The 25,366-nt window shown below is 44.6% G+C and overlaps 1 protein-coding gene across 2 annotated transcripts in view; it reads right to left on the bottom strand.

Annotated features, from left to right (window-relative positions):
• Positions 1–25,366, bottom strand: part of CPPED1 (calcineurin-like phosphoesterase domain containing 1) — a 145,140-nt gene that overhangs the window by 111,390 nt on the left and 8,384 nt on the right. For both annotated transcript variants that reach the window (XM_011961504.1, XM_011961511.1), the window contains exon 2: positions 10,180–10,398. In XM_011961504.1, coding sequence (XP_011816894.1) covers positions 10,180–10,398 — 219 coding nt within the window. The remainder of the gene's footprint in view (positions 1–10,179; positions 10,399–25,366) is intronic.

Genomic DNA, 25,366 nt, shown 5'->3' with positions numbered 1-25,366 from the left:
GGGAAGGGGAGGGCAGAGAAGAGGAAAGGGCGAGCATGCTTACATTCATGAACACTTTTGACCATGGTGACCCCGAGGGAAGCACTTAGGGGTCGGCCAAAGTTTATTTTAACTATATATTTTAAATTTACAAGGAGAATGTCTCTATGTATTATTGTAGAATTTAAAAATTTAATAAAGTAACAAAAAAAATCCATATCTACCCTCATTTAAATCCTACAAAAGACTAGAATGACAACAACAAAAAACAAAGAATTTCATGTTTCAATATATCTACATGTATCTATATTCCTTATTTCTAAATGAAGCACAGATTTCCGTCTGTTTCATTCACTAACACAGCACAAACATCTAGAACAGTGCCTGGTACAAAGCAGACTCTCAATACAGACTTGTTAAATAAATGAATTGACTATTTATTCATGTGTTCCGGAAATCTGCACTGGGTGCCTACCATGTGCTGGCTTCTTGCTAAAGATCATGGGAAACACACCGTGAATTATCTGAGCAGCATTCACTGAATACCTTCCATGTGCCTTGCACTGGGTACTAAATGAAAGTACACACCAATACAGACACACAGACACACACACACACCCCCGCTGCCCTTTAGGAACTTGGAACTAAGCTTGGGGGAAGGCGAACTTGCGGAGGTTGGAGCAATGAGATAAAGCCTTTTCCTGGCCAGAGCCTTAATCCTGGCTTTGGTTTTCAAAATCATGCCTCCGAGGCTTTGCTTATCATGGCTTGTCTTGTACCAGAATTATGTTCATGGGTTTGCGTCTGCCCAGCTGGAGGAAAATGAATATCAACCTTCCTGGATTGTGGAACCACAGAAAGACAAAGGGCTTTATTCTTTGCCTGAAGCCCAGCACACCAAAGCATTCTTTGTTCAAAGGTTTTATTTCCCAATTCTATACATTCATTACAGAATTAGAAACCTTCCAGTGGGGGTCAGGTGTGGTGGCTCACGTCTGTAATCCCAGAACTTTAGGGGGCCAAGGCAGGGGGATCACCCGAGGTCAGGAGTTCAAGACCAGCCTGGCCAACATGGAGAAACCTCGTCTCTACCAAAAATATAAAAATTAGCTGGGCAATCTCCAGGAGATGGAGGTTGCAGTGAGTTGAGATTGCACCACTACACTCCAGCCTGGGCGATAGAACAAGACTCTGTCTCAAAAAACAAACAAACAAAAACAAAAAAACCTCCTAGTGAGGAAGGAGTCTTGATGGTTATTTGGCCACGGCTACTCTTATTGGGACCTTGGTCTAGCCCTTGACATCTAATTTAACGTGAACAGCTACCAAACTAGATGAATTTGAATTAGAAGTTTTCAGGTCTCACTGGGGTGTTTTCCTGATGGAAAAGCCTAAGTCCCTTCATCAGTAATTCTACTTTACCTCCCCATAGCATCTGCCATTCTTAACCACACTCTACTGATTTGCTTCCTCTCCTCTCCAGCCTTTTGCAACCATATCTGCACAAGTCCAGCCCTTCTTTACCTTCAAGTTCAGACTTCTCTACCTAAGTGGATTATTCTGCTTTATCTATAGCAAATATCACTTTTGTGCACACTCCCTCGCCTCTATTTGTTGGAATCATTTCTAAATCCAATTCCATTTTCATATTGAGTCTCTTTGGTCCCAAAAGAAATGGTCCCCAAAATTCAAATATGAGATGTCTGAGACCCTTTTAACTTTTGAAAATATAGTTGCTGGGCAATGGATGTGGGAAAGTCAACTTGGGGAACTACATTAAATCAGAAAAGCCTTCTGCTTTTAGTGATGAAAGGCTTCTACATCTATCAATCCCAAAGTATCAACTTTGCAGATTCATTAGCTCTTATCCCAAAACCCCTAGGCCAGACCTCATTTGAAATTCCACGTTTTTCTAACTTTAGAATGGTAAGACAGGGCATAGAACACAGATTAAATAACACTTCAAGCTGGCACTCAGGCAGTGCCCTGTAATGAAACCCAGTAATATTTTGTTAGCAAAACATATGAATATGCTCACTCAATACTGGGATCGATAAAGACCATAAACAGCCCTTTGTCACTTGGAAGGCAGTTTTGCCACCAGCTTAGTTTCAAACTTAAGAAAAAACTCATAGTTTTCAGAGCTTTCTGAACTTTGAGATGGCAGGTAAGGGGTTACGTACAAGTGCAAGACCCAAAAGAAAGAAGCCACTATAGCTCTCCTAAGCGTTCTGCATAAAGACCCTTTTAAAGTACATACGTGTGGCTGTTTTCCCGAACATCAAAGGGCTATTTTGGAAGTCCTGTAAGAAGAGGTCATCCTGCGTTATTCAAAGTGTTCTGTAAAAAGCAAAGCAAAACCTACAAACTTAAAGCATTTCTCTTTAAATGCTGAGCATGTGTAAGTCTAAAGGAATAATGGTTCTCTTGATATACACCATTATCTTCCCCAGTTAAAAGGAATGTTCACAAACCACTTGCATACACACAAGATTACATTTAGCCCATTAAAAAGTGGCCGTGACCCAGCATGGTGGTTCATGCCTGTTAAGTCCAACACTTTGGGCGGGCGAGGTGAGCAGATCACTTCTGGCCAGGAGTTCAAGACCAGCCTAGCCAACATGGTGAAACCCCATCTCTACTAAAAATACAAAAATTAGCCGGGTGTGGTGAGGCATGAGAATTGCTTGAACCCGGGAGGTGGAGGTTGCAGTGAGCTGAGATCATGACATTGCACCCAGCCTAGGCGACAGAGTGAGGCTCTGCCTCAAAAAATAATAAAAATACATAAATAAATAATAAAATAAAAAGTGTCTGTCTCAGCCACCCAAGTGAACAATCTGTGGTTGTTTGGCATCACCATGATTCCTGACTCTGAATTCACTGAATTTACATGCTACCGGTGAACAATCATTTTGTTACACTTATTCACACCTAAGTACTTAACAGTAAAAAATATGACACACCATTAACATGGTGAGAAAACAATGTGCCCAGGGAAACTAAGCAGCACAGGGCATCATCAGAATACCTGCCTCAGCTGTCCAGTAGGAGCGGCAGCAACAGATGACGGCAGGCTTCCAGTCTCCACCTGCAATGCTGCTAAAAGGCTCCTGTGCACTGTATTTTATTTTTTTCAGGTGGGAAGAAACATCAGAAGCCACTGAGGGACCAGAAAGTGAGTCTGCCAAGGATGACGAGGCATTCTGCTGGACGGCTTTTTAAGAATGTTCCCTCCAAGCTGGGTGCCGTGACTCAACACTTATAATCCCAGCACTTTGGGAGGCCAAGGCGGGGGCACTCACTTGAGGTCAGGAGTTCGAGACTAGCCTGGCCAACAAGACGAAACCCCATCTCTACTAAAATTAAAAAATTAGCCAGGCTAACTTTTTTTGGGGATTACAGGCAGGCATCTGTAATCCCAGCTACTCAGGAGACTGAGGCAGGAAAATCACTTGAACCCGGGAAGCAGAGGTTGCAGTGAGCCGAGATCATGCCACTGTACTCCAGCGTGGGTGACAGAGTGAGACTCTGTCTCAAAAAAAAAAAAAAAAGTTCCCTCCAGAGTCATCTGCCTTATTAACAAGCGCTTTTGTCTTAGAAGTCTCTTTTATTAACTGACACAATTTCTTGATCTATTATGAATGCGTGCTGCTCTAGTCCTTCAATAGCTCACCACACATTGCTAAGGTTTAAATATTTGTGTCCTCCAAAACTCATGCTGAAATGTAATCCCCACTGTGGCAGTTCTGAGAGGTGGGGCTTTTAAGAGGCGGCTGGATCATGAGGGCCCTGCCCTCACGAATGGATTAATGTTGCAAAACATATGAATACACTTAATCATTCATGGATTAATGAACAAATGAGTTAGTGGATTAATGGGTTATCATGAGAGTGGGACAGGATGCTTTTTTTTTTTTTTTTGAGACAGGGTCTTGCTCTGTCACCCAGGCTGGAGTGCAGCGGCATGACTGCGGCTCACTGAAGCTTGGCCTCTCAGGTTCAAACAATTCTCTCGCCTCAGCCTCCCAAGTAGCTGGGACTACAGGTGTGCACCACCATACCTGGCTAATTTTCTGTTTTTTGTAAAGATAGGGTTTCACTATGTTGCCCAGGCTAGTCTCGAACTTCTGAGCTCAAGCAATCCACTTGCCTTGGCCTCCCAAAGTGCTGGGATTATAGATGTGAGCCACTGCACCTGGCCTGGTGGCTTTTTAAGAAGAGGAGAGACCCGAGTTAGCACACTCAGTCCCCTCCCCATGTGATGTTCTGTACTACTTTGAGAGTCTGCAGAGAGTCCCCACCAGCAAGAAGGCCCTCAGCTGAGGCAGCCCCTTGACCCTGGACTTCTCAGCCTCCATAACTGAAATAAACAAATTTCCTTTCTTATAAACTACCCAGTTCCAGATACTCCATTATAAGCAACAGAAAACAGACTAAGACATACATCTTCACCGTGTCATCTATGGGTACTTTTCCTGCAGCACTGCCATCATCCTCATCATCACTATTACAAGTTGAATATCTCTTATTCAAAACGCTTGGGACCAAAGGTGTAGAGTTTTCCACTGTGGTGTCATGGCAGTGCTCAAGAAGTTTCACATTTTGAAGCACAGTGGATTTTCAGATTAGGGATGCTCAACCTATAAGTGCTTCTTAACCTCACTGTCCATACGACTCATCTGGGAATCTTGTTAAAATTCTGATTTGGATCCACTAGGTCTGAGTAGGGCAGAGATTCCACATCTCTAACAGCTCCATCTGCTGCTCTGGGCACCACCCTCTGTTTGACCAGCCAGGCTGCAAAACGAAGCGCATGAGGTTTGGAAACAGATGAACAAGAGTTCCCGGTTTACAAGCTGAGTGGCCTTGGGAAAAGCAATTCACTGCTCTGAGCCAGTTTCCCCATCAATTAAAATGGAAATAGCAATGACACCTCCTTTGCAAGACTGTAATGAGTAGATGAGAGATAGTAACACAGTTCCTGGCAGATAACAGACCCTGAATTCCACTCCCTGCCATCTGCAGTAGGCTGAACAATGTCCCTCCAAAGATGTTCGACATCCTAACTCCTGGAACTTACAAGTATGCTGCCTTATATGGCAAAAGGGGAATCTGCAGATGGAATTATGTTAAGGATCTTGAGATGGAAACATTATCCTCGGTTATCTGGATGGACCTAATATAATCATCAGGGTCTTTATAAGAGGAAAACAGGAGATTCAGAGTAACAGAATATGAGAGGGTGGAGCAGAGGTCAGAGAGGAGAAAAGGTGCAATGCTGCTGCTGACTTTGAAGACGGAAGAAGAGCACTAGCCAAGAAACGCAGCTGGCCTCTAGAAGCTGGAACCCCTGAAAGGAATACGCTGCTGCAGGTTCTTGTTGGATTCTGACCTCTGGGATGGTAAGATAACTGTGTGATTCCACTAAGTTGGTGGTAATTTGTGATAGCAGGAACAGGAAACTAACATACCATCCTTTGGAATAATACTGATAAGGTTTCACTGTGGCCCCACTCAAATCTCATCTTGAATTGTAGCTCCCACAATTCCCACACGTTGTGCAAGGGACCTGGTGGGAGGTAACTGAATCAGGGGTGGGTCTTTCTCGTGCTGTTCTTGTGATTGTGAATAAGTCTCACGAGATCTGATGGTTTTGTAAAGGGCAGTTTCCCTGTATAAGTTCTCTTCTCTCTTGTCTGCTGCCATATAAGATGTGCCTTTCAGCCAGGTGTGGTGGCCCACACCTGTAATCACAGCACTTTGGGAGGCCGAGGCAGGTGGATCACGAGGTCAGGAGATCCAGACCATCCTGGCCAACATGGTGAAATCCCATCCCTACTAAAAATACAAAAATAGCCAGCTGTGGTGGTGTGCACCTGTAGTCCCAGCTACTTGGGAGGCTGAGGCAGGAGAATCACTTGAACCCAGGAGGCAGAGGTTGCAGTGAGCCAAGATCGCGCCACTGCACTCCAGTCTGGGCAACAGACAGAGACTCTATCTCCAAAAAAAAAAAAAAAAAAATGTGCCTTTTGCCTTCTGCCATGATTGTGAGGCCTCCCGAGCCTCCCCAGCCATGTGGAACTGTGAGGCAATTAAATCTTTTTCTTTATAAATTACTCAGTCTCAAATAGGTCTTCATCAGCAGCATGAAAACAGACTGATACAGGCTTGCCTCCCTTTACAGAACAGAGGAGTTCCCAGGGCTAAACCATCAACTGAAACTAAGTCACGGAATAGTTGCCCAAGTGCAGGTCAATACATGAAGAACTCTTCAAGGAGACTTTATACCAAGGGAAGAATTCATCCTGTAGTAACTCTTTTTGTGTGGTTATGCCAATTTTTAATAAACAGGGATGGACGTGTGTGTTAGTAACAAACTGTTCTAAAGGCTCAAAGGAATCTCTTGCACCCTAAAGGTTTCATCACGTTCTGATTTGTCAGCTTCACACGTAATTGCTGAAATCTAACAAGGCTCCTGGGGACAAAACCAGTGGGTGGATGCCTCAGCATCAGTAGGACTGACAAGAGTAACCCTAAAATAAGAGTGAGGGATGAAAATCGGTGGGTCTCAATATCTGTACAAATCTTCACTTGCTACTCACAATGTGGCTTACCCCATAGAGGAGCTTTAAAATAGAAAAAAATACCAAGATAACCCAAAAGATGCCTGCAAAACGAAAATGTGCTTCAAAACTAAATGGACTTTGTGTGAAACAAAGAAGCCTGTATCTCTTATGGATTTTCCTATGGGCTTGGCACCAAGGACTCCTCTTCCTGTCATATTTTTATGCTTCTCTCCCAAGACTCTAGTTCCACAGAAAGACCAGGTCTCTTGTCTCCAGTATTACATCCATAGCATCTAGCGCTGTAACTGGCACTTTGCACACAAGACATTTTTGTGGACGATAAATACTGTACTGGATATTTATAAGAAAAAGCATATTATAACTTTCACACAAAAAATGAAAGTTATTTGTCTCTATTTTCTTCTTTTTTTTGAGATGAAGTCTTGCTCTGTCGCTTAGGCTGGAATGCAGTGGTGCAATCTTGGCTCACTGGATTCTCTGCCTCCTGGGTTCAAGTGATTCTCCTCCCTCAATCGCCCAAGTAGCTGAGATTACAGGCCCATGCCTGTAATCTGAGCTAATTTTTGTATTTTTAGTAGGGACAGGGTTTCACTATGTTAACCAGGCTGGTCTCGAATTCCTGACCTCAAGTGATCTGCCCACCATGGCCTCCCAAAGTGCTGGGATTACAGGTGTGAGCCACCACGCCTGGCCTTTCTCCATTGTCAACTTAAATCCACTTGGCCCAAGATATTTTCTTTTCTTTTTTTTTGAGATGGAGTCTCGCTCTGCTGCCCAGGCTAGAGTGCAGTGGTGCAATCTTGCTCACTGCAACCTCTACCTCCTGGGTTCAAGCGATTCTCCTGCCTCAGCCTCCAGAGTAGCTGGGATCATAAGTGTGCACCACCATGTCCAGCTAATTTTTGTATTTTAGTAGAGACGGGGATTTCACCATGTTGGCCAGGCTGGTCTCGAACTCCTCACCTCAGGTGATCTGCCCACCTTGGTCTCCCAAAGTGCTGGGATTGCAGGTGTCAGCCATTGTGCCTGGCCAGGGCCAAGATATTATTTATGGTAGAACTAAAAGTATGCTTTCTGATTTTGTTTGCTATTAATATATGCATTTGATAATGAAGAATGTGCTACGTAGTCAAAGCAAATAATTACTTTCTAGTGTCTAACCCTGCCTATGAGCTAAATGAGAGGGAAGACACTTATTGCATATTAAAAAATGGTAACTAGTTTTAAAATGCTCTGTTTAATCTCAAACCACAATACTCAAAACAGTTACAGTCCTTTCACTGGTTCCATTAAAACAGCAGAAAACAGTCCAAGTCTTCAGAACAAATTATAAATTCTGCTTGAGTTGCACTGCATGTAAAATTCACGTTCAAAAGTTTTCCAAGTCACATTTACGAAGTCTTGATCAACTGGCAGGGCTGACCATAAAAACCGTATCTTTTAATTTATAATGTTTAATGTATATTCAGTACATCTTATTTAAAAAGCAATGTAATTGCATTAAAAGCTTTTATTTTAAATCTGATTTTGAAATATGACTGAACACATTAACAGAATTCAAAACAAGTTGGTAAACATCTACAAGAACATGTTATATAATTCCAGTGAGCCTTATAACACTCTGTTTTTAAAGACAAGAAACTACTGAACAGAAAAATTTGAAATCTTCTTTTCTTCTTTTTTATTAGAGACAGGGGCTCTCTCTGTTGTCTGGAGGCTGGAGTGCAGTGGTAGGTTCATGGCTCACTGCAGCCTCAAACTCCTGGACTCAAGTATTCTTCCCACTTTAGCCTCCTCAGTAGCTGGGACCACAGGCATGCACCACCACGCCTGCCTAATTTTTTTTAGACTGAGTTTCGCGCTCTATGGCCCAGGCTGGAGTGCAGTGGCACGATCTTGGCTCACTGCAACCTCTGCCTCTCGAGTTCGAGCAATTCTCGTGCCTTAGCCTCCCGAGTAGCTAGGGTTATAGGCGCCTGCCACCACGCCTGGCTAATTTTTATATTTTTTAGTAGAGACAGGGTTTCACCATGTTGGCTAGACTGATCTTGAACTACTGACCTCAAGTGATCCACCTGTCTCGGCCTCCCCAAGTGCATAAGCCACCGCGCCCAGCCATTCTCAGGTTTTCATTATGGGTTTTGTTCTGGGTAAGCGGGCTGCTAGAAAAAAAGAGCCATGATGGGGAGGAATTGATACACCCAGACCTACTACAGGGTACCTCGGCTTCTAAAGGAGTTAGACATCATCACAGGACTCAGAGCCTTGGTTTACAAGGTACAGCTGGCCCCAGACAGACAGACACCCACAGCCACTGCTGTGTTTTCTGCAATGGTCTAAGGTCGTCTGCCTCCCTGAGGCACAGGGGCACTCTCTGTTTCCTTATACCTGCTTGCTGGGCTTTATCCTTGCCTAGGAGAAAAGGACATCAGAGTAGGCAAAATAAATAGGAAGAAAGGTCCAGAAGGTGTCTGTCATTATTTCATTTCCAACGTCTCACTTTTTTGTGGGGAGACTGTCCCGTTCTTTAGGGTACATGGTTGCAGTTCCCCCACACTGGTGGAAGGGGGCCATGTGAGTCAGAGGGGTATGAGCCTAGGACTTTGTTGTTTTTTTGAGATGGAGTCTCACTCCTTCACCCAGGCTGAAGTGCAGTGGCAAAATCTTGGCTCACTGCAATCTCCGCCTCCTGGGTTCAAGCAATTCTCGTGCCTCAGCCTCCTGAGTAACTGGGACTACAGACATGTACCACCACGCCTGGCTAATTTTTGTATTTTTAGTAGAGATGGGATTTCACCATGATGGCCAGGCTGGTCTGCAACTCCTGAGCTCAAGTGATCCGCCTGCCTCAGCCTCCCAAAGTGCTGGGATTACAGGCATGAGCCACTGCACCCAGCCAGCCTGGGACTTTGGATCACCCAGAATAAGGTACTTTCTTTCTGTTGTGGTTTCTGTCAAAAGGATACAAATGTAGAGCTCCCAGGAGCCACTATCTAGAGAGTCTGAACGTAAATAAGGTCAACGCAGAGGAAGGCCAATCAGAGTGATGGAGAGACCAAGTCCTGATAACCAAACTGACCCCCTAGATCCAGCTGTACCTGCAACTCAGGTCTGCTTCTGGACTTTACAGTTCCATTAGGCAACACATACCTTTTAAAAAAAAAAACAAACAGGGATTCCTGTTTTAAGTTGCATTTCTGTCACTTGCAACTAAAAAAGCACCAACAAATAAGGGAGAAATAAAAGTGTAAGAAGAAAGGAAATGAGGAGAGAAGATTGTATTTATGGATACAGTGTCTGGAAGCAGTTCAAGTTTGTCCCTGGAAATGCAGAAAGGTGATGTGTGGGAATCTGTTCCATGTTTCATATTAAGCTCAAATCATCAGAACTGTAGCTGTGCCTAATTACTGTGATTAATCTCGCCAAACTCTCAATATAAAATGAGTGTGCACTTTCTGATGTTCAATGATACTGCAACAATCATGAAGCGAAAGAATGGTCCATGACTGAGCAAAGATGCCTTTGAAGCGACATCTTTTTTTTTTCCTGCCCAAATGCAGTCATGACTGGCTGAAGGAGGAAAGGTCACAAGCGGCGACCCAAGTCTCACCTGGCATGGCGTGGACGAGGTCGCCGCACAGAACGAAGAATTTGGGCTTGGGGTTCAGCCTGTTGATGGCCTGGACAGCTTGCTCAGTTAGACGGATCTCCTGTTCCCATTCGTCACCGCCATTGTCACAGTCCCCAGTGGACCACGCCTTCATCAGCCCAAACTGTGGGTCTGCGCCCAGGATGAAGTAGAATGGGCCTTTCCATTCGTTTTCCTTTTCTTAAAAAAAAAAAGAGAGAGAGAAAGATGGAGAAATGTTGTAAAATCTGCCACAAAAGCAACCAGGTTACCATGCAAAGTGGATACACTATTTTTCTTAAATTAAGTAGGTCATTTTAATAAGCTGCTGTTCAAACATACCATTTTCCTGTCATAGTCTAGAGGATTTTGATTTATACTAATTACGCCTGGGACCTGGTGATACCCAAAGGCCAGGACTGTCCACGTGGGCTTCTGCAGCCACACCACCGAGCTGTCTGTTGACAAGCTAGACAGCCAAAAGAAAGCACGGGGCCACAAGAGCGCCCAATTGCACAGGATATTTGTGCTCAATAATCGTCTTTAAATTAGAATAAAACACCCCAAATTGAATGCTGCCAGAAGTATTATATTTAAATTACTAGGTGAAGTGCTTACAAATCTTTTCTGCGAGGCTTCATGGCACCATTTCCACCGTTTCGGGGGATGTGACAGAATTTTAATTATAAAACTTGGCGCTCAGCAGCTCTGGCTATCTGGTGGGAGATGTGGTGCCAGAAATGAGATCTTGAAATGAGTAAGTCAATGTGGGAGAAAAAAAAAAAGAAAAAAGAAAAATCGATGCTAACATTTCAAAGGCAGTAGGATGTGGGCATCTGTGAGGTGTGAGGCTGGGGGTGGGGGCTCTTTATGTTCTTGGAAAGGGATCTAGGCCACCTGAAATCATTCTGCTTGCTCTTCCGATCGGCTCTCCTGGGCCAAAGCTTTATGTGTGTTGGGTTTCTCCTCTTATCTGCCAGCACTGCCGCTGGTGCCTGCTTGGGCAGAGCTGGAATGGCCATTAATGGGCACAGAAGTGCTGTGGGTTTCACTTTTTTTTTTTTTTAGATGGAGGCTTGCTTTTCCGCCCAGGCTGGAGTGCAGTGGCCCGATCTCGGCTCACTGCAAGCTCCGCCTCCTGGGTTTACGCCATTCTCCTGCCTCAGCCTCCCGAGTAGCTGGGACTACAGGCGCCCGCCACCTCGCCCAGCTAGTTTTTTTTTTGTATTTTTAGTAGAGACGGGGTTTTACCGTGATAGTCAGGACGGTCTCGATCTCCTGACCTCGTGATCTGCCCGTCTCGGCCTCCCAAAGTGCTGGGATTACAAGCTTGAGCCACCGCGCCTGGCCGGGTTTCACTTTTTAAAAAACTATTTGGCCACAGAATCTTTTCTATAATCAAAATCGTACATGGCAGACCAATGTTGAAAAAATATGCCAGGCAAAGCCGCTTGCTCTTACAGAAGAGCATCTGGAATTTCTGGTGCCAGAGCCAGATTTGGTGCTGGACACAGCACAGTCTGAGGACCCCCAATCTACAGGTCCCTCATTTATCATCTGAGGAAACTGAGGCCAGGAGAGGTGACAAAACTTGCTGAATGGCCCGCTAGTGCTTAGTGGTGGGACAGAGCTGCCCCGTCATCTTGAGGCTGTTTTTATTTATTTTTTCATAATTTAATGTATGGCCAGGTATGGTGGTTCACACCTGTAATCCCAACACTTTAGGAGGCCAACATGGGCGGGTGACCTGAGGTCAAGGGTCTGAGACCAGCCTGGGCAACATGGTGAAACCCCATCTCTACCAAAAATACAAAAATTAGCCAGGCATGGTGGTGGGCATGTGTAATCCCAGCCACCTGGGAGGCTGAGGCACGAGAATCACTTGAACCCAGAAGGCGGAGGTTGCAGTGAGCCAAGATCGCGTCACTGTACTCCAGCCTGGGTGACAGAATGAGACTCTATCTCAATAATAATAATAATTATAATTATAATTTAACGGGCAATGCATGTTAACTGAATAAATGGCATTTCCTTTGGAAGTCATGATGATGCTGCAATTTCTAAAAATCTCTTTGGAATCAGTTCACGTCCATGTGTTTGATTCATTTGTCTGTTGGGTAAGTATCATACTGGGAGCCTTTGCCTTGCCAGGCCTTATGAGAGGTGCTAGCAGTATGAGGGTGACCAAGACAGATGAGTCCCGGTTGTCCTCGCACTCAGTACTCGTGGGGGGAGATGAGCAAGTAAACAAGAAGGGAATAGAATCAGAGAGTATTAGTGACTATGCAGACTAAGAGCGAGGCAATGGCTAGTTTACACACACAGGGCCGGGCTCGGTGACTCACACCTAGGATCCCAGCAGTCTGGGAGGCCGAGGTGGAAAGATCACTTGCGGTAACGAATTCGAGACCAGCCTGGCCAACATAGCAAAACCCCATTTCTACTAAAAATATAAAAAATTAGCCAGACGTGGTAGTGCAACCCTGTAGTCTCAGCTACTTTGAAGGTTGAGGTGAGAGGAATGCTTTAACCCGGGAGGCAGAGATTACAGTGAGCCGAGATCATGCCACTGCACTCCAGCCTGGATGACAGAGAGAGATTCTGTCTCAAAACTAAATAAAAATAAATAAATAAATAAATAAGACAGGAAAGACCTCTCTGAAGTGGTGACATTTAAGCTGAGATCTAAATGTCAAGGAAGGGCCAGTGATAACCTTTTTAAATTCCATAGCCACTTTTCCACCCATCACACTGAGCTTACTATTGCCTTCGAGTGGATTCTGGTTTCAAGCCTCCTTTCGCTTCTTAATTCCTTTTTCAGAGTTAAAGAAAAAAAAGTGAACAAACAAAAATACCTCTGTACTTTACAGAACAAATTGTACATGCACATAAACCCACCAGTCCTCAACTTACAGCACAGTGTTCAATCACAAGGGGCCAGAACTCAATCTAAACAAAGACTGCAAGAAACCCTGGTGTGTGTACCTCATGGAGAAAGACAGCAATACAGCACATCTAACAGGGACTGGGGGAGTCAACTGTCATTCACTGAGCACTGATTGTGATTGAGCACGGATTCACTGTGCCAACTGATTGTGTTGGCAGAAAGACTCTAAGATGCCCCCAAATCCCTGCCTCCTGATATTTACATCCCTGTGCAACACCCTCTGAGTGTGGGCTGCAGCCTGCTTCTAATAAACAGAATACAATGATGGGAGTCCCTTCTGAGAGTGGGCTAAAAGAAGACCATGACTTTCATCTCTTTCTCTTTCTCAGAGCCCTTGCTCTGGAGATTAAAAACTGCCATGTTGTGAATATCTCTATAGAGAGGCCAGTGTGCTGAGGAACAGAGGGAAACCTCTGGTCAACAGCCCATGAGAAACCAATCCTGCTAACAACCATGTGAGCCAGCTTGGAAGAGGACACTCCTCTGTTGAGCTTTCAGATGAGACCACAGCCCCAACAGATACCTTCATTGAAGCCTTATGAGACTCTTTGGCAGATGAACTCAACTAAGCTGTACCCAGATTCCTCACAAAATTCTGTGACATGATACATATTTGCTTTTTCAGTCGTGAAGTTTCAGGGTAATTTGTTACACAGTAATAAATCCCTACAAATGAGGCATTAGGGATAAGTGGTCAAGAAGTAGACAATGAGATTTCCTGAAGATATGGATCACTGGGTCATGAGAAAAAAAATGAGATTCTGCTTTGTGTCTTAACATATTAATCATTTATTTTACTTTCATAATAACTTTTTACACCAATGAATGCTTCTAGCTGTGTTTCTACTTCTGAGGCTGTTTACAGAGCCATTTAAGCTGGATGAATTAATCAGAACCAGATAAGGGAGGTGACCACAGGCACCCCAAGGTAGCAGTGTAAATCAACCTTCTACAACAGAGTTTATAAACAGCTCCCTATAGCAAATGTTTTAACAAATCGTTTCCTATGACAAATAGTCAGAATTTCAAAAAGTCAATAGTCCTTGGAGCTATTATAATAAATCTTTCATTATTACTTGTTTACTTACTAAAAACTTAGAATCTCAATTTTATGATGACAAGGTACAAAATAAATAGATTTGGCCTAAAATAAATGACAGCTCACATATCAGTATTCAATCTACCTTACCTATCTAATGAGGTAATTTGTTTACTAAGGAATCTTCATTTTCCAAAGGAACTGGGTGCTCTTAAGGTTCCTGCTACAGAAGCTGGTGGTCTTTGGTCTCATGGTAATTTGTTTTTTTTTTTTTATCAAAGCGGAATTAAAGATATTTGGAGCTTACAACGCTTAATTCTAGAAGGAAGAATCTCTTTTAAATGTATACCTCTCCATCCCTTAAAAGGGCAGCTTTTTACATTATGAAAGTGAATTGTGTCTTTTTAAACTTATTTTTACAGATGGAGTCTGGCTTTGTCACCCAAGCTAGAGTACAGTGGCACAATCATGGCTCCCTGCAGCCTTGATCTCCCATGCTCAAGTGATCCTCCTGCCTCAGCCTCCCAAAATGCTAGGATTACAGGCAGGAGCCACCACACCCAGACAAAAGTGAATTTTTTTTTTTTTTTTTTTTAAGACAAAGTTTCCCTCTGTCACCCAGGCTGGAGTGCAATGCTGCAATCTCTGCCTCCCAGGCTCAAGCGATTCTCGTGCCTTAGCCTCCCGAGTAGCTGCGATTACAGGCATACACCACCACACCCAACTAATTTTTGTAGTTTTAGTAGAGACAGGCTTTTGCCATGTTGGCCAGGCTGGTCTCAAGCTCCTGGCCTCAAATGATCTGCCCACCTCGGCCTTGGCCTCCTAAAGTGCGGGGATTATAGAGATGAGCCACCACACTCAGATGAAAGTAACTTCTTAACAATACTTGCCTTAAAATTATTTCACCAAAGCCTAGAATTACCCCCCCAGGGTACGGTCCCCAGCTTTTCTGGAAACCCTCTGGAAGCACTCTTTTAGCAGCTTGAGCCATGGAAGTATGGATAAACTGAGGTCCACTCCTAAAGCATGACAGGATTTGTAAAGTCAGTGTCTATAAAGTATGACAGTATTTGTCATTACTGGGGGGGAAAAAAAAAGACACTCAGGGGTCCAGTTTTTCCCCCTACCTTTCCTAGCAAAAAAGCTTAAATATGAGACTGCCCAGTCAAAAGGTACAAGCCTGACAATACTAATTAAGGAGCAGAACTGCCTGGCAACGAGGCTGATGAAGAGGGACAAGGTGAGGGTTACCTGACAGCAGAAACCAGCAGGTTGTTCATGGCACAGAAATGGCAGGGCTGGGCCACAGCCTTACTCATCCAGGTGTGACATTGGTGTTGCCTGGGAGCATGTTCAAAATGCAGAATCTCTGGCCCCAGATCCACTGGGTTGGGACGTGCATTTTACTGAACCCCCGGGTGATCTATGTGCACATCCAAATGTGGGAAGCACCAGTCTACAACTAACCAAGGAACTCAAGTGGCCTGCAACTTACATGCGTTGGATGAGAAATAGAAGCACAGTGACTATCGTTTCCTTAAACTAAAGTAACACTTCAGAGGGGTTTTGTTCAGGTTGTTAGTGGTGGTATATTTTTTATTTTGTTTTGGTTTGGTTTTGCATACTTCCCTGGTCATTGTTAGGTCTCTGCCTATGTACAGGTCATGGATTTGGCCCTAAATATTTCTCTGTATTATTCATTACTATCTAGTCATCACCGTTTATATAGCCTTGCAAAACTAAGCATCAAGATTCTTTGAAAAGTAAGAAGTTGGGCTGGGCATGGTGGCTCACACCTGTAATCCCAGCACTTTGGGAGGCCGAGGTGGGTGGATCAGGAGGTCAAGAGAGAAGACCATCCCGGCCAACATGGTGAAATCCTGTCTCTACTAAAAATACAAAAATTAGCTGGGCATGGTGGTGTGTGCCTATAGTCCCAGCTACTCAGGAGGCTGAGGCAGGAGAATTGCTTGAACCGGGAGGCAGAGGTTGCAGTGAGCCAAGATCGTGCCACTGCACTCCAGCCTGGGTGACAAAGAGAGACTCCATCTCAAAAATAAGAAGTTAATCAGGGAATTCATTACTAATTTGTAAGTTCTAATTTATTTTTACATGACTTCACGGAAAAAGCACCCATTAGCAAGTATGAGTATATAGCACACAAGCATGTGTACACACACACGTTTTCCAGTGCACAGCAGAGAAGTCTGTATTTTTCTTCCAAAATTGACTTAAAAAAATAACCCAGTCAGGGGTCCTAACTGATGACTATGATTAAGACCAAGGTCAAATTTTGAGACAAATTTAAATATGTATGGAAGGAATAAAACAAAAAAGTGTTAAGATCTCATTTCTGACCCAGATGGTATCAAACAAGACCATAAACTTTAGAAGCAACTCACACAAAGCTCTGGATAAAGCCTATAAGGTATTTAGTGTTAATACATGGTAAAAACATACATTTATTTCATTAAAACACCTATATGTTATGAATAAGAAGGTCCAGAATGAATTTTGAGATGGAGTCTCACTCTGTCACTCAGACTGCAGTGCAGTGGCGTGGTCTCAGCTCACTGCAACCTCTGCCTCCCAGTTCAAGCGATTCTCTCACCTCAGCCTCCTGAGTAGCTGGGACTACTGGCACCTGCCACCACGCCTGGCTAATTTTTGTAATTTTAGTAGAGATGGGATTTCACCATGTTGGCCAGGCTGGTTTTGAACTCCTCACCTCATGATCCACCCACCTCAGCCTCCCGAACTGCTGGGATTACAGGCGTGAGCCACCGCACCCAGGCAGCAAATTTCACTTTTTCAGCGTTAATTTTTTCACAGACTCGTAGAGAAGGTAATTTAGCTGTCTACTGCTGTGTAACAAACTACCACAAATGTATCAGCTTCAAACAACCCACATGTATTATCTCATAGCCTCTGTGGGAGTCTGGCATGGTTTAGCTGGTCCTCTGCAAGGTCTCTCGCAAGCTGCAACAGAAGTGTTGGTCAATGTTGAGGTCTCATCTGAAGACTCACATGGGGCAGGATCTGTTTCCAAGCTCACTTACATAGTGGTTAGCAGGATTCAGCTCCTTATAGGTGGTAGGACTGATGGCTTCAGTTCCTCACCGGCTGCTGACTGGAGGCTGCCCTCAGTTCCTTGCCATATGGGCCTCTCCAATATAGCAGCTTGCAACATGGAGACTTGCCTCATCAAACCACACAAGGCAGAGGGTCTGCTAGCAAATGGAAGCTACAATCTTATATAACATCACGATGGAAGTAACATCCCATCACTTTTGCTGTGCTCATTACAATCAAGTCACTAGGGCAGCCCACCTTAAGGGCAGGGGATCACACAGAGCATGAACACCTAGAGGGGAGATCACTGGGCTCAGCTGAGAGTCAGCCATGGATTGTAATATAAACCTGAGGGCTAGCCTCACATACTTAACTTATCTCAGTTAATGTCACATTTGCACCTGACCTTCCAGCACTGCACTCAATAAGGCCATTTATTGTAGCTCATCCTGGTGAGATCAGAAGGTTTAACTCACAGAAGCCCACCTTTTCCCACCTAAGTACTGTTAGTGCTGGAGGGACTCTCAGAGTTACTTTAACCAGCCTTTCATTAAACCAAGGGAGAGATGCTGACGTCTGGGTAGTGAAGGGGAAGGGAGATGGAGCTTAGGCATGCTTCAAGTTCAAGGTCACACAATAAAGACCCAGCAACTTCTACCCAAGAGCTATTCAGAACCTCAGTGCTGCTGGGCTGGGTGGCCCGGAGTGGAGACAGCCACGAAGATGACAGACCATGCTCTGGGCTGCCCTCAAGTTATCCACCTCAATACTGACATTTTCTCTCCAAAAAGCTTCCTTCAAATGGAACGTCTTGATAAATGGGCTGACTGTACACAAAGACAATGATGGCAAGACCCAGAGCTTTGTCCTGGTCGGCCATGATGTTCAGGGTCCCTGCCAACAGCGCAGGGTTGATTTGAGGCACAGGCTGGGGCCGAGACATCTGTCTTCTGTGAGTGCTCAGTGGTGATCTCTTCCAGAGATTACAAACTCGACGTCTGTGGATGAGGTCTGGCTAGCAGATGTGTGCTGTGGGGCCCAAGCAGTGTTTATACATTTCTGAATTTGTTGCCAACCTTTTTAATTCATGAGTTTCATATATATATACCTGGCTTTCTGGATTCTCCTGGAAAATCTGGCCACATCAGACCCAAATGAAGTGTGCTAGTGACTCTCTGGGTCTGTACAGTGGTTGTGCCTTTACATGGGGTTTGTGCTCTCAAATTTGCCACAGTCCCCACCTGGCCCAATTTACCACCTGGCTGCTGTTGGTATCTGCAATGACAAGCCCTTATCTATGGTAATCTTTCCATTCTGCTTAGAGGTGAGGAAGAGGAGACCCAGCAAAGGAAAATACACGGACTGAGATCTACAAAGGCTGAGGGGCAAACCAGGCCCTCACCTTTGCATATTCTGCCAGACATCACTCGCCCACATTTCAGGACAGGTGAAATTACTATAGAGAAGACATATACAAGCCAGGAATGCCTAGGTCTAGCCAAACAACAAGCCAGAAAAAAAAGAAAAATAATGATAAGCTAATGAGTTACCATAATTTTTTTTTTTTAATGGGCTCTCACTCTGTCACCCAGGTTGGAGTGCAGTGGCATGACCGTGATTCACTGCAACTTCCACTTCCCGGGCTCAAGCGATCCTCCCATGTCAGCCTCTCAAGGAGCTGGGACCACAGGTGCACACCACCATGCCCAGTTAATTTTGTGTATTTTTGGTAGAGACGGGGTTTTGCCATGTTGCCTAGGCTGCTCTAGAACTCCTGAGCTCAAGTGATCAGCCCACCTCAGCCTCCCAAGGTGCTAGGATTACAGCCATGAGATACCGCATCCAGCCTGAGTTGCCATAATTTTCTAAATCGAATTGTAAAATTAACTTTGAAATACTTTTAAATGAAAAATTGACCTTAGAAATCAGATTCACCTGTTGTACAGAGAATAACACGATCTGGCCACTTCCACATTTCAGTTAACTTACAAAACACTGTCACAGAAACCGTATTTCAAAACTGAGGGATAAATATACAGTGAATTTTGGGTAATATCAAACTAAGGACAGAAAGGCCTGTAGGTTTTCTTTAAACATTATCAGGTGCAAAGCAACTGCATTCAGAGAAGAATCTTAAAAACCTGGAAGAATTTTCACACAATGCTTTACCATTAATCTTTCCTATGAGCCTCTGTTTATGTGCCAATATCCTGCCTGAAAGACAGATATTCAAATTGCAATTGCTCTTTACCGTTGAACTTTTAAAATCACAAACTAAATGTTTTCTTGGATTTGTCTCTGCTAATATATTTCCTCTCCCATTTTTATTATCCCTTTTAGGCATATTTGTCAATGTTAATGAAAGCTGACTTTTTAATATATACCAAGAATTAGAAATTTTATTGATTCTTTCACTATTACCAGTTGATCAATGACTAACTATAATAAATGCGCCCCAAAAGCAAATGAATCACTGTTTTCATCACCCAACTAGGAAAAGGCCCGGAGGGCAGCCACGTTATTAAGTAATACCTTACATTATAATTTGTGCTCTCATGATGTGCTAAACCTGTTACTTGTATGCAACCTCAAATAATTCAAGGTAGAACACAATGATAAATAGCTTTCTTAACTTGATTTTTGTAACAAAAGTCACATTGGCTGAGCGCAGTGGCTCACGCCTGTAATCCCAGCACTTTGGGAGGCTGAGGGGGTGGATCATGAGGTCAAGAGATCAAGACCATCCTGGTTAACACAGTGAAACCCCATCTCTACTAAAAATATAAAAATTAGCCAGGCATGGTGGCGCACACCTGTAGTCACAGCTACTCTGGCGGCTGGGGCAGGAGAATTGCTTGAACCTGGGAGGCAGAGGCAGGAGTGAGCCAAAATTGTGCCACTGCACTCTAGCCTGGTGACAGGGCAAGACTCTGTCTCAAAAAAAAAAAGAGTAGAACATAGTATTAGTATGTTTGTTTTTCTGGACACGTCCAAGCTCCCAGCTTGTCCCATCAGGATCTTAAATTCAACACTTCCACAGGGAAATCTATCACCTTTCTTTCTTTTTTTTTAATTGTACTTTAAGTTCTGGGATGCATGTGCAGTACATGCAGGTTTGTTACATAGGCATACATGTGCTATTGTGGTCTGCTGCCCCTATCTACCCGTCCTCTAGGTTTTCAGCCCCGCATGCATTAGGTATTTGTTCTAATGCTCTCCCTCCCCTTGCCCCGAATCCCCCGACAGGCCCCCATGTGTGATGTTCCCCTCCCTTGTCCATGTGTTCCCACTGTCCAACTCCCGCTTACAAGAGAGAACATGCTGCGTTTGGTTTTCTGTTCCTACGTTTGCTGAAAATGATGGCTCCCAGTTTCATCCATGTCCCTGCAAAGGACATGAGCTCATTCTTTTCTATGGCTACACGTCTTTCTTTAAGACTGGCTCCCTCCCTAGATCTCGCTAATTTTGCCACCATCATCCCTAGTCCCCCAATCTACCGATCTTAAGATCGTGTGTCATCCTGTGCATGTAGCCAGCCAAGTTCCATCATTCCACGTCTACAACATCCCTACCTTCCCGTTCCCACCACCAACTGCTCTTGGGCCAGGTTTTCATGATTCCCACCTGGGAGAAGGAGGCTGCCAGGATGGCTCCCTGCAGCAATCCCTACTCCAGCTCATCTCAGGCAGTTGCTGTCATTATGTCTCTTCCCAACCCCTTAACCAGATCATCAAATTCCTAGCTACAGAGCCACCATCCCGAAAGCTCCAGGGCAGGCCCACGTTTGCATTCCCTTTCTAGCATATCAGCAGCTTGTATTATTCAGTCTGGCATGTGGCAGGCATCAGTCAATATTTGGTGAAGAAAAAGATGAAGACATCAATGGATTCCCACTCATTCTAGCACTTGGACCTAAAAGGGGCCCAAAGTTCTTCCAGCTGTATCTTTTTTTTTTTTGAGATGTTGTCTTGATCTATTGTCCAGACTGGAGTGCAGTGGCATGATCTTGGCTCACTGCAACCTCTGCCCCCCAGGTTCAAGCAATTCTCCTGCCTCAGCCTCTCGAGCAACTGAGATTACATGAGTGTGCCACCACACTCGGCTAATGTTTATTTTTAGTAGAGATGAGTTTCACCATCTTAGCCACACTGGTCTCAAACTCCTGACTTCAAGTGATCCACCTGCCTCAGCCTCCCAAAGTGCTGGGATTACCGGCCTGAACCGCTGCACCTGGCCTCTTCCAGCCGTATCTCACTGGTCCTAATGGACCAGTGGCTGTAGTCCCATCAGACCAGGGATGATTTTGACACGTGACAACGTCTACAGACATTTTGGGGTACCACACTGGGAAGTGGGTGGTGCTGCTGGAATCCAGTGGATAAAGGCTAGAGATGCTGCTAAACATTTCATGACACACAGGACAGGAACTCACAACAAAATCCAGCCCATAAATGTCAACGATGCTGGGGGGTTGAGAAACCCTGCTTAAGACATACCACAGGATTCCCCCCCGATAGACCACTATCTGCTTCTCCAACACACCCCATAATTCCGGATATGGTTTGGCTGTGTCCCCACCCAAATCTCATCTTGAATTGTAGCTCCCATAATTCCCACATGTCATGAGAAGCACCCGGTGGGAGGTAACTGAATCATGGGGGCTGGTCTTTCCCACGCTGTTCTCATGATAGTGAATAAGTCTCACGAGATCTGATGGTTTTATAAGCGCAGTTCCCCTGCATATGCTCTTTTGCCTGCCACCACGTAAGATGTCCCTTTGTTCTTCCTTTGTCTTCCACCATGATTGTGAGGCCTCCCCAGCAATGTGAAGTGTGAGTCCATTAAACCTCTTTCCTTTATAAATTACCCAGTCTTGGTTCTGTCTTTATTAGCAGTGAGAACGGATTAATACACTTTCCCTCCTCTTTCCGGGATATGCTCTCCTTTCTACCAACTCTTCCTGCTGAAATCCCTTCTACCCTTCTCTGCCAGCTCAAATGCTCCCTGCCCTGTAGGCAGATGTAGCTTGGCCTCCTTCACTCACTCAAGCAGGTATCTTCTGAGCACGTGCTCTAGGACACTGGCTGTCAGTGGCTGGACATTCAACAGTGAGCAATGGTGATGGATCCTGTTCCTTAAAACCTTACATGATAGCGGGGGAGATGCACAACAAACAAGCAAATAACTAAGTCAGTTACACAACTCAATTACACACTTTGCTTTTTACAACTACAGGGTAATCAGGCTGATTGCAAGACAGAGTGGCCAGTAAGTGGGGCTGTGGGGACACGCTCCAGGCAGGGGGCACTGCAAGTACCCAGACCCTGAGTGACCAGAAGGCTGGAGCAGGAGGCAGGGGACAGACCATGCTGACGACTGACTTTGGGCCTCTATCTCCCGAAACTCTTAACCGAGTTCCAGTGGAGCCCAGACTGAGGCTTGAGTGCCCAAGTTCAAATCCCATTTTTACCCTTTACTAGCTACGTGACATGATGCAAGTTCCTGAACCTCTCTGGGCCTCAGTCTCCTTATCTGCCAAGTAGGAATAACAGCACCTACCTCAAAAGGGTTGTTGGGAAGAATTAATGACTTAAAACATGTAAAGTATTTGGACTAGACAAAGAGCAAGTGGTCAAAAGTGAGTTACTCATACCATGACTACCACTCATAGTAACCCCTACCTCACCTTAGCAGAGACAGACTTTTTAAAGACTCACCCATCTCTTGGTTCCCCCGGCACATGGTGGGGCTGAGCAAACATCTGATGAGAGACACATATATATTTACATGCTATGGTCTCAACATCTTTTCCTTTGTATACTGTGGATATTGCTTTGGTTACAAAGCAGCAAAGATGGGTAGGTTCACAGCCGCCTGTAGGCTTTCTGGCTAAAGAGCAAATGGCAACAAAATGCAATTTTTGCAGTTTCTCACAATAGCAATCTACATAGTGAATCACAATCTAAATGTCTCCAGCAATACACTTCAACTGCTCTGGGGACTAATCTTATTTTAGTGGTAAAGGAAAAAAAAAAAAAAACCACGAAAGAGTAGCTAAACAATATTTACCACTTTGGGACTCTTTCTGACTTAACAATCTTAATGTCCCTACAGTGAAGCTGCCAGAATGGTATGCAGCAGATTAAGAGTTCCTTCATTAGTGGCTCTTTAGGGGTTGGGGGACTTTGGGGGCAGTTTTAGCACAGGGGTGCAGGGTTTCCTCTTGGATTCAGGAAAATGTTCTAAAATTGATTGTGGTGATGGTTGTACCTCTGTGAATATACTAAAAGCCACTGAATTGTACACATTTAGACTGTTAAATCAGAAAGAAGCCCAAAGTAGTCAATATTATTTAATTAACAACATGGTGAACTGTAGGGTATGCTAAGAGTTGTTAAAGAAAAAAAAAAAATAGTGTCCCTCAGGACCCTGTCCCTCCCCCAACCCCCAAAATAATTAACTGTGACAGCAGTATCCTCAGAGTCTCCAAATGACTTGTCCTAAGTACAGGCTGCATATCTCTTATTCAAAATGCTTGGGACCAGAAGAGTTTCAGATTTCAGATTTTTTTCAGATTTTGGAACATTTGCATACGCAAACTGGTAGAGCATTTCTAATCTGTAAAATCTGAAATTCAAAATGCTTTTGAGCATGACCTTTGATCATCAAGTCAGTGCTCAAAAAGTTTCGGATCTTAGAGCATTTTGCATTAGGGATGCTCAACCTGTACAAAGGTACCCAACCTCTCTTTTCTTGGCCTAAATGCATTCAAAAGGTAGTTTCTGAGACACACAAAAGCTTCTGAGTCATGGCTTGGCTGCCACACTGGCTGTCCTGCCAAAATCTTTATCTGCAACTCTTCAGAGAACTAAGAAAGCAGATGGGCTGGGACTTCCTGGCCAGGCAGCTTTCGGCATCACTGGCTTTGGCCGATGCCATTTGAGATGACAGTTAAAGAGGGGAAAAGACATTTCCAGAACCTCTCTCACTTTTCAAGAGCAGAACTCCACTTGGGGTTTGCCTGTTTTTGGTGGATATTTGCTGCTATTTTTTTTCCCCATTTCCCTAACAACACAGCAGGCAGCTGCTGTCCCAGGCAGCACTCTGGGGAGAATTGGTACAAGGCATCTTCTCTGGGCAGAAGCAGCTGTGTAGGCACAAGGCCAGGCTAACAGAAGCCCCAGATGCAAAGAGAAGGTAACCCTTCCTCTGGGCAGATGTGCTCCATGCAAGGGCACCCACCTAGTAGGAAAAACCTCTGCCTCTAGACGCCATGGAGTAGTCTACATGGTGCACAGCCACCTGGCGTAGTCATGCAACCTCTTTATTATTTTTTTTTTTTTGGAGATGGAGTCTTGCTCTGTGGCCCAGACTGGAGTCCAGCGGCATGATCTTGGTTGACTGCAACCTCCGTCTCACAGGCTCATGCAGTTCTCCTGCCTCAGCCTCCAGAGTAGCTGGGATTACAGGTGCCAGCCACCATGCCCAGCTAATTTTTGTATTTTTAGTAAAGATGGGGTTTCACCATGTTGGCCAGGCTGGTCTCAAACTCCTGACCTCAAGTAATCCACTCGCCTCGGCCTCCCAAAGTGCCAGGATTACAGGCGTGAGCCACCGCACCCAGCCAACAACTTGTATTGGTTTGATCAATACCTTGGTCTCAGCTTTGTTTAGTCCAGAGACTCCATGGTGCCTGACAGTAGTGGGTTGGACAGATACACACAGGTGACCCAGATGGAGTGTATTCATTCATACTCATTCATTTACTCAATATTAAATGGTCACTGAGGCCAAGTGTGGTGGCTTAGGTCTGTAATCTCACCACTTCAAGAGGCCAAGGCAGGCAGTTCACTTGAGGTCAGGAATTCAAGACCAGCCTGGCCAACGTGGTAAAAACCGGTGTCTACCAAAAACACAAAAATTAGCTAGGTGCGGTGGCATGCACCTGTAGTCCCAGCTACTCGGAAGGCTGAGGCAGGAGACTCACTTGAACCCAGAAAGCAGAGGTTGCTGTGAGCTGAGATCATGCCACTGCACTCCATCCTGGGCGATAGAGCAAGACTCTGCCTTAAAAAAAAAAAGAAAAAAAAAAGCCACTGAATGTCCAT

The sequence above is a fragment of the Colobus angolensis genome, unplaced genomic scaffold (genome assembly GCF_000951035.1).
Source record: "Colobus angolensis palliatus isolate OR3802 unplaced genomic scaffold, Cang.pa_1.0 Scaffold116, whole genome shotgun sequence".
In the NCBI taxonomy this organism is placed as follows: Eukaryota; Metazoa; Chordata; class Mammalia; order Primates; family Cercopithecidae; genus Colobus; species Colobus angolensis.
The sequence above is the reverse complement of the archived record's forward strand: the minus strand, read 5'-3'. Positions and strand labels throughout refer to the sequence as shown.